Source organism: Mustela putorius, unplaced genomic scaffold, assembly GCF_011764305.1.
Source record: "Mustela putorius furo isolate JIRA1106 unplaced genomic scaffold, ASM1176430v1.1 tig00000275_pilon_pilon_pilon, whole genome shotgun sequence".
In the NCBI taxonomy this organism is placed as follows: Eukaryota; Metazoa; Chordata; class Mammalia; order Carnivora; family Mustelidae; genus Mustela; species Mustela putorius.
This window is the reverse complement of record NW_025421341.1, coordinates 22,376,116-22,385,480: the sequence shown is the minus strand read 5'-3', so window position 1 is coordinate 22,385,480 and position 9,365 is coordinate 22,376,116. Positions and strand designations below refer to the sequence as shown.

General features: G+C 51.9%; 1 protein-coding gene across 3 annotated transcripts; it reads right to left on the bottom strand.

Moving 5' to 3' along the window:
* Nucleotides 1-1,777: 1,777 nt before the first annotated feature.
* Nucleotides 1,778-9,165, bottom strand: LOC101683303 (ciliogenesis associated TTC17 interacting protein). Of its 3 annotated transcripts, none has more exons than XM_004762749.3 (10): nucleotides 9,005-9,164; nucleotides 8,750-8,842; nucleotides 7,550-7,750; nucleotides 7,175-7,230; nucleotides 6,417-6,503; nucleotides 6,058-6,225; nucleotides 4,866-4,990; nucleotides 3,748-3,824; nucleotides 3,375-3,463; nucleotides 1,778-3,178 (listed from the first exon to the last, which is right to left on the bottom strand). In XM_004762749.3, the coding sequence occupies exons 1-10, from the start codon at nucleotides 9,027-9,029 to the stop codon at nucleotides 2,948-2,950; spliced, it is 1,152 nt and encodes a 383-aa protein (XP_004762806.1). In that variant the 5' UTR covers nucleotides 9,030-9,164; the 3' UTR covers nucleotides 1,778-2,947. The 3 variants fall into 3 exon arrangements, with proteins under 3 accessions (XP_004762806.1, XP_012917088.1, XP_004762808.1); XM_013061634.2 differs by lacking the exon at nucleotides 9,005-9,164 and adding an exon at nucleotides 8,932-8,979; XM_004762751.3 differs by lacking the exon at nucleotides 7,550-7,750 and having other exon boundaries at nucleotides 9,005-9,165.
* Between the last annotated feature and the right edge of the window lie 200 nt (nucleotides 9,166-9,365).

The window sequence follows — 9,365 nt, the reverse complement described above, 5'->3', positions numbered from 1 at the left end:
TATGAAATGACTTCTTGTGTTTATTCTCTCTTTCCCTGTGGAAACTGTAAGCATCATGAGGACAAGAACTTTGTCCTGTCACTGATGATTTCCTACTGCCCAGAATGACCCTGGCACGTGGAAGGGACCCACTATTTGATGAGCTGAGTGTCAGGCTGAATGGAGACACCTTATGCTTGAGAGCTGTCACTGTCCAATATGGCAGCCACTGGCCACGTGTGGCCAAATTGAAATTAAAGTAAGACTTCAGTTCCCCAGTCATATGAACCATATCTCCAGCACTCAGTGGCCACATATGACTAGTGGCTACCATATTGGATGTGGCAGGTACAGACCATTTTCATCACTTCGGGAAGATCTGTGGCCCCCCGCTGCTCTAGACCGTAATCACACATGGCACTTTCCTACTTTTATTCTTTACTCAGGTCATTCTCTCTGCCTGGAGTGCGTTAACTGATCCTTAATAGAAATCCTACCCATGTAGAATTTGGGAACGTGAAACAGAAGCCTTAAGATCAATTCAACAATTACACCTCTCAGAACGTATCCTTTGGTAAATAATGATCCATGTGAAGATTTTGATAGAGAAATGTTCAATGCAGCACTGTTTATAGTAGCCAAACCCCCGCCCCTACACCAAAACAAAGACAAAAAGCAGGCAGTGAGGAGACATTGGTTAAATTATGGTAGAGCCTTTGGAGCACCGGGGTGGCTCAGTCAGTTAAACCATAGGCTGTTGATTTCAGCTCAGGTTATGATCTCAGGGTCCTGGGATGGAGTCCCACATTGGGCTTTGTATTCAGTGTGGAATCTGCTTGAGGATTCTCTCTCTACCTCTCCCTCTGCTCCTTCCCCCTTCTTGTTCTCTCTCTCTCAAAATGGATTTAAAAAATCTTTTAAAAAATTATGGTAGAGTCATCAAAAACAGAAGACTGTATAATGTCATGGAACTCTTTCAAAATACACTGCTAAAAAAAGGAAAGCCAGTTATAATGCAGGAAAAAAGTTACAAAACATGAAGAAATTGGGACCAGAAGTTTCCAGCCTTATCTGTAAAGTTTGAAACTTTTAAAGAATATAATTAAGTATGTAATTATCAGTCAGTAAGCATGTATTACTGTATGATTTCATTTTTGTTCAAAAAAAAAAAAGTCCCTTGGAGTTTTGAAGACCAGATTAAACATTCTATGTAGAAGTGCTTGACGTGGGGGCACCCGGGTGGCTAAGTCTTTAAGTGTCTGCCGTCAGCTCAGGTCGTGATCCCAGAGTCCTAGGATTGAGTTCCATATGGGGCTCCCTGCTCAGCGGGAAACCTGCTTCTCCCTCTGTCTGCTGCTCCCCCTGCTTGTGCTTGTTCTCTCTCTCTCTCTCTCTGGCAAATAAATAAAATCTTTAAAGTCAGACAGTCTTTATTTAATTTTTTTTAAGCAAAGTAATCTTTGCTTTGCTTATTTATTTATTTAAAGACTTTATTTATTTATTTGACAGAGAGAGAGAGATCACAAGTAGGCAAAAAGAGAAGGGGAAATAGGCTCCCTGCTGAGCAGAGAGCCCCATGGGAGGCTCAATCCCAGGACCCTGGGATCACGACCTGAGCGGAAGGCAGAGGCTTAACCCACTGAGCCACCCAGGCACCCCTAAAGTCAAACTGTCTTCAGAAAAAGGAATTTTAAGAACATTCTGAACACAAAGCTAATATAACATTGTATCGCAACTCTACTTCAATAATAAAAAATGGTAATGTTAAGACAGTAAACAAACTACTTCACAGAGTAAATGCTGCACGAACACGGGCCACTTTTATGCATCAGAAAAAAAGAGTAAAGAGCATATTTGCCAAATGTTAAGAGAAATTGCCTCTAGGCTGAGAAACTGGGGTGAATTCACTTTCTTCTTTTGGTTTAGCACCCTTTTCTTAGTTTCCTCTAATGAACATGCATTCCTTTTGAGATAAGGGATGAGGACAAAGAAAGTATTTAAGAAAAATTATTTAAGGCTCAATTCAAGTGATAGTTCATGAAGCCTTGTTGCCCCGAGACTGGAGTCATGGCTGCCCTCATCGCAGGGCAAAGGTTGGGGGGGCGGGGCGGGGAAGTGGGGGGGGGGTTCCCTCAACTGGAAGAGGCAGGCCCATGAGTGGGTAAGTGGGGGTATGCGGCCTGCATGCCCGTTACCAGCTGTCCCGGAGAAGCTTGCCTGATATTTGCAGATGAGCCGTGGCCAGCCCTGGGCAGAAAAAAGCCATTGGCCAGACCGGAGCCGATGATGCCCTGCCTATCCTTTTTTCTCAGGGAGTCGGTAACTGGGGACCCTGCACGCAGCTTAGGGGTTCCTGTCAGTGGAAAAGAAGGTGGAGTGTGAGAGCTGGCGGCCCACATGTCTTGGGAGGCTTCAGAGGTGATGAGCGAGGCCCATGGTGGTCCGGATCCCCCACCAGCCCCTGCTCTTTTTCTAGGTTGGGGGGGGGGAGCGGGAAGAAGGGTAATTTGGTTTATGCTTCGGGGCACCAAGAAGCCCTGCCCCTTTATCCCTACAAACCTAAGGACTAAGAGTGTGGCATCTAACGTTAGCATCCAACGTCCAGGTTTGACTCCCGCTTCCTCGTACTAATTCTGTGAGTTACTTAACCTTCCCGCGCCTCTCTTTTCTTACCCGTGAAATAGGAGTATTGATTATAGCATCTTGGAAGAAGCGTGAAATTCGCTGGATAAACTCTGCTCACAGTTCCTCTTTTTAGCCAAGACACAAGACTCTGGCTAGGGAAGGTTCCCGCGCCCACAGCGGAACTGCGGGGATGGGGCCAATTTATTCCGCCCCCCCCCTCAAAAAAAAAAAAAAAAACCCCCGCAGCTTGCAAGGCGCGCCTCTGGGGTGAGTCCCTCCGGTTCCCCGCTGCGTCCCCGGCGACCGCCCGACTTCCTGCAGGTCCCCGACCGCTGCTCCCCGCCTAGTGGAAGAGGTCCCGGGGGTCCAGCGAGCGGAAGGGGCTGGGCCGGTGGGACGAGCGCAAGGCCGGGGTCGGGGGGTGGCGCTTCGCGAAGGGGCCGAAGTACTCCGCGGCGAAGGTGACCACGTCTTCGGGCTGGCGCAGCAACAGGAAGAGCAGGAAGTCTGAGATGAGCGCCTGGGCCTCGGGGTGCTGTCGCAGATAGCTGCTGTGGCTGAGACGGAGCTCCTCCTGGCGGAGACCGAGCCTGAGCGGGGCCCGGGACCCCGCGCCCCGGGAGCACCCCTTCGCCGCCCCCTTCGCCCCAAGGAGGGCCCTCCAACCGTCCAGGTGTGCCTCTCAAGCAGGCACAAAGAGGCATCGGTAATGGTGGAATTCATGCGCAGGGGGGAATGGGGACCCCAGGCTGGCTGCAGCCTCTCCTCACCTTCCGGTCCACGAACCTCGAGTAGAGCTCCATATCCTCCTCCCACACCAGGGGCTTCTTCTCAAATACGGGGCGAGGCTCAATCTCATCTGGGTGCGGAGGGAGGAAGGCGGCACTCTCTCACGCCAGAACCTTCCCCAGATACAGGGGGATGCCCAAGAATACTCAAATCGCAGTCCCAGGTTCTGCTCAGATGGCCAGAGTTGCTGGAAGGGGGTCCTTGCAAAGTGATCCTCCCCTAATTGCCTTGGAGTCAGAGGCTGGAGGGCAAAACTTCCCCATCTCCACTCAGTCCAGCCTCTGCACCCCGGAAGGTCCCTGTTTTCCCCACCTCTCCTTCGTGAAGTCTTCACCAGCCTGCGGCTTCACTCACCCTTCTCCCTCAAGATAGGCATCTGGGTGACCAGGCAGTACCCCGGGGAACCCACCTGGATTCTCTTGGCCAGGTGCCTGGAATACAACGCAGGTGTGAGAGTGGGAGTCTTCCTACACCAGCCCACCCCTCTGACAGCGGTCCTGGGGGCCTTCCTTGGCTGCTGCTTCCCCAACACCACTTATCTCTGAGTTCTAGGGTCATGTTCATTCCTAGGTCCCCAGATAACGGCACCGCATTTCAAACTGGGTCTTGTCTGTGCGCTTGGAGATGTGTGCTGGTGTGCACTAAAACACTCACGATGGGTGGCTCAGTGGGTTAAGCCTCTCTGCCTTGGGCTCAGGTCATGATCTCAGGGTTCTGGGATGGAGCCCCGCATCAGGCTCTCTGCTCAGTAGGGAGCCTGCTTCCCCCTCTCTCTCTGCCTGCCTCTCTGCCTACTTATGATCTCTGTCTGTCAAATAAATAAAATCTTAAAAGAAAAAACCTCACGAGCCTCCTGCTTCGTGACCCCCCAAATTGAAACAACATGCTAAGTTATCAAATAAGGAAAGCCAACGATGTTCCGATTATTTGTTTCCCCTATGTAATTATTCTATCAATACCTCTTTGGAAATTTCAAGAAACAAATTCTTCCCCCACCTCCCTCCCCAATTTTCTAACGATTTCGCTCCTGTGCTGGGCTAGTGACAGCTTGACAATGTGCCAGGATGTCCCCCTCTCCCCCCAATGCACATTGATTCTACCCAGTGTCATTGTTCAGACCTTGGTGCTTTTTGGTATTATACCCAGCGGTGGCAGCTGCTTTAGCTACCATGCCTTAGGCTTTGTGAGGTTAGTATTGACTTTCTCAGCCATTCAGGGCTCCTTGGTGAGGTTTGGACGTGACTCCATCAGGGAAAGCGTACCCATTGGGCACGAATTGGACATGGTACGAATCAGGAGAAAATGTGTGAATGATGTGGAAAAGAATGAATGATGTGGATAAAGCAGAGGGGCGCTCCTCCTGGTCTGTCCCCAGAGTCAGTAGTCTTCCTTGGCCTCATGCCCGCCCCCAGGATCCAGCTCCCAGGCTTGTGCTCCACACTGCCCCCTAGCCCCCACTGTCAGTAGCTCACCCATCCGACAGCAGATAGAACTGGCAGGAATTGGGGATGCCTTTCACTGAGTGGACCGTCTGCTCCACGATGAACACCTCTACCTGCTGGCGGTCCACCTGGATCTTCTGGAAGCCCAGCCCTTGCTGGCAGCAGCCAAGATAAGAGGGAGGGAGGTTATGTGGATGCCCACCAGCATCTCCCCCAAATCTCACTCTGGCGCTTTTCTCCACCTTGCTGCTTCGTTCCTTGTTTATCAGTGACAAACAACCCTTGGCTGTCCAGGCCCTCAGCCACCACAGGATTTGAATCACACCCCCAAGTTAAGTGGGGGTCCCCTTGTAGAAGGCCAGTTCCATGCTGCACTCGCCCCACCCTCCCCTCCTCATCTTGATGACCAAGTTCTCCTGGTTGGCAGATTCAGTTACGGGATGAGGTCATCCAACAGGTGTGAGCCTGAGGAGGTGGGGGCGGGGAGCGTGGGGAGGCTCTTTGAGGGCGGGGTCCGCGATGCTCTGAGAAGGGGGCTAGATTGGGATCTGTGGCCCCTGCTGTTGCCCGCAGTCCGCCCTGTTGTCCTTACAATTTAAAACGCTGGGAGCAGCTGCGGACAGGGGGCCGAAAGGAGCTAATGCAGGAACTGTGTTTCAGAGAAGGTGGGGGAAGTGACATGGGCCTGTTTGTCATGTTTGCGATAGAAAAGACTGGAATGTCATTTACAAAGTTGGTCAAATCAGCCCCCAAAATGTGTGCTTAGAAGCATAGCTTTAAAATTGCACATGGCAGAAAGCCCTAGGTTTGCTGATCATGAAGTTTTAGCCACAAGAAAAGAAAAAGAAAACAAAAAAGAACCCTTCAGGTCTGAGACATAATAAAAATGCAGTTGGAAAAGGTGCATTTCCTGATGTTAAAAAAATACTTCTTTTAAAAGCAGCCCTCTGCTATGTTTATTTTTCCTGGACTGACTTCTGGGCAAGAAGCATTGCTTCTCAACTGCTCCCCGCTTTGGTTCCTCTTTATCATGCCACCTGCCCCTACGTGATCTTCGAACACATGAAGACTTGCTTTCTCCTGCCCTTGGAAGTCCCACCGGCAGGGCCCCAGCCCACCAGCTCTTCCACACCTGAAGCTGTCTTTTCCCCTGCTTCGGCGACCTCTGTGCCCCTCTTGGCTTTCGCCAAGGCCAAGTCCCCCACCCAGGGAGACCCCTCACGTAAGTGGAGTAGCAGAGTTTGCCCTCCGTGTCCAAGGCCAGGAAACGGGCGTTGCTGGGCACCGTCTGCCGCCAGGCCATCACCCTCAGCAACACCAGGTTGGCAGCCTCGGAGATGAAGCCCATGGTTGAGCTCCCTGGGATAAAAGTCACTTCGGTCTTGACTTCCTGTTCAGGAAAAGTCTGGGTCAGGGACTTCATCTGGGAAGGGGTGGGGAGGACGGGAAAGCCAGGTATTGGGCTCATATAGGGTCCTTGCTGAGTCTCCACGCCCGGCTCCCGTCCTAACACAATCTGGCCCCTGCTCTTGGCCTCGAAGAGGATGTGGGAAACAGCCCCTACCTGTCTTTCACCCTTACCTCCCCCTCCTTGACACTTCTGGTCATGGTCAGCTGGTCATCCTGCTTCACCAAAGTCATCTTCCTCTCCATGGGGAGGACACGGAACTAAGGGCCAGAGCAGGAAGGGGAGAAGCAGGAGCTGGCCTGGGTCCCGAGTGAACATGAACAGCACCCCCACAGGTCGCCTTGCCCCGTTCTCCTTTAGAAATGAGAAAACTGAGGGAAATTTGGATAGAAATATCTTTGTAGTGAAGTTCAAGACCAGAAGGCATATGATGGTGTAATAGAAAGTTAAGAAGCAAATGCCCTTCAGAACACGAGTTTTAAAAGAGGGGAATGGTTTCTGTGGGAAACTTCTTAGGCACAAGTGCTTTCCAGCGTGTAAAACTGGTCCTGTTCCAGAATTTAATGAAGTGGCTGCGGCTGGGTGTGGGAGGCACAGAGCAGGAGAATTTGGAGGTGAGGGGGTGAAGGGCCCTTGGAAAAGGCCAGGCTCTGGGAAAGGCTGGCCCGAATGGTCCTCAGGGAGGTACTGGGCTCTTGGCCTGGGGAGCCCCTGGGTGGACTGGACCTAGGGTTCGTGTATTAGAAGGTCATGAGATGCAACCTGTTGCCCCAGATGGATTGGTTTCCAAGTGTGATGGGGATTACAGGGTAACTTGGAGAGAGCTGGGGGTGACATCCCCCTGAGTCCCCCCATTCTTCTCCCCCTCCCTCCCAGGGTCTCCATTCTTTCTCCCTGGTTTGGGGTCTAGGCTTGGGGCCCCAGGGGGTACCTTGATGAACTCTTGACTATGTTGCTCCATGACATGCAGTTTCCATGAGAGGTAGCCTGGAGCAGGAGGGGAAGGCTGCCGTCACTACGACCTCATCACAGGTGACAGGCCGGGAGACAGCAGGGCGGAAGGGTGGGGGCCCAGGCTGGAGGATGCAGGGGGACTGTGACTGCAGGGAAACTAAGAGGCGCTCTTGTCCTAAGTCTGCAGTTGTGATTAACGTCCCTGTCACCCCCACCTCCTACACACTCTCCTTGCTGCCTTCTGGTCCCAAGGTGAAGTCCAGGGTGGGTCCTGAGTGAAGATCCTAGTAATGGGGGTGGAGGGCGGAGGGAGGAAGGACGGAGGTGAAGCCTCAGGCAGCAACAAGTCTACCCAGGAGGGAGTTTCCGCAGAGTATCTTGTCCATGAAGCCACGGCTAAAGGCTTGCACGAAGAGGCAGTGTGACATCACTCCAAATTCATCTTTGTTTTGCCGTCTCTGCACCTCAATGGTCAGCTCTCCCTGAGGCTCCCCCGTGTCCGAGACCATGGCCAGAGTCTCAGAGAACAGCAGCATCTGCAGCTCCTCCTGCTCTGGGGGTGGGGGGGTTCCCATGGGCACAGATAAAGCCCCAGCTCCTGGGTCTCAACTCTCAGACCACCCCCCCCCCCCGCCCCCCCTTCCTCATCTCCTGGGTCCCAGGCAGCTCCGTTAGCCCATACAACAGACAGCAGGTGAAGACCCTGCCACCACCCCGAGTCCCCATGTCCTTGGGGGTCTTCTCTTGACAATTATCAACAAATAGGGGCACCTGGTGGCTCAGTGGGTTTAGCCTCTGCCTTTGGCTCAGGTCATGATCTTGGGATCCTGGGATGGAGCCCCATGTCGGGCTCTCTGTTCAGCGGGAGTCTGCTTTTCCCTCTCCTTCTGTGCTCTCTCTCTCAAATAAATAAATAAATCTTTTATTTTATTTATTTTTTTTAAAGACTTATTTATTTATTATTTTAGAGAAAGAGAGGGAGAAAGCCTAAGCCCAGGAGCTGGGTGAGGAGGGGCAGAGGGAGAGGGAGAGAGAGAATCCCAAGCAAACTCCCTGGCTGAGCAGGGAGCCTGACATGGGGCTCGATCTCAGGACTCTGAGATCATAACCTGAGCTAAAAGCAAGAGTCAGAGGTTTAACTGACTGAACCACCTAGGTGCTCCAAATAAATAAATCTTTACAAACAATTGTTGGGGCACCTGGGTGGCTCAGTCAGTTAAGCAGCTGCCTTCAGCTCAGGTCATGATCCCAGGGTCCTGGGATGGAGCCCATGTCAGGCTCCCTGCTCAGTGGGGAGTCTGCTTCCCCCTCTCCCCACTGCTCATGCTCTCTCTCTCTCTAATAAATAAATAAAATCTTTAAAAAACACACACACAAAAAATTAAAACAAAACCAAAAATATTTCTGTGTTTAAAAAAAAAAATCAATAACCCTTGAACCCTTTCTGAGTCCCAGGGGAATCAAGGCTGAGAGAGACAGTGCCAGGTCTGGGCCTTCTGTCTTCCCTCCTCTCCACATCTGTGCCCCCACCGCCCCCATTGTCCAGGCTTACCGAGGGTGCTGAGGAAGTGGATGGCTTCAGCATTGGCCTTTGGGGCTGGCAGACTCTCTTCAGCTGAGGGCTGATGGTCCTTGGCTTTGGGGACTAGGGAAGGAGGAGAGGCTGAGGTAGCAATCTTGGGGAGAGGGACAGGGATGGGACACGAGTCCCCAAGGCAAAATCCCCAAGGCCACCTCAAGGAGGATGGTGGGGGAGAAGAGGAGAAGGTGCTTCTTCAATTTCTAGTGCCAACAGCCCCCTTCCCACCTGTGGATTGAAGTTTAGAGGACATGCTGCCTTCTGCTACCCAGGCTGCGTCCAGATGTCTCCATGGCAACCGGAAGCCAGCTACCGCCTCTTAAAGGGCCATCAACACATCTCACAAAACACCCAGACCTGGACACAATGGTAGGAACTGTGGGCTTTGTAACTCAGGCCATGCCTGAAGCATTGTCCTGCAGAGGGAACATTTGACATAGCAGAGGGATGACATGGGTCATTAGAATCACCTTAGGGAGTGCCTGGCTGGCTCAGCTGGAGGAGCATGTGACTCTTGATCTCGGGATCATGAGTTCTATCCCCACGTTGGGTGTAGAGATTACTAAAAAATAATAATAACAGTAAACAT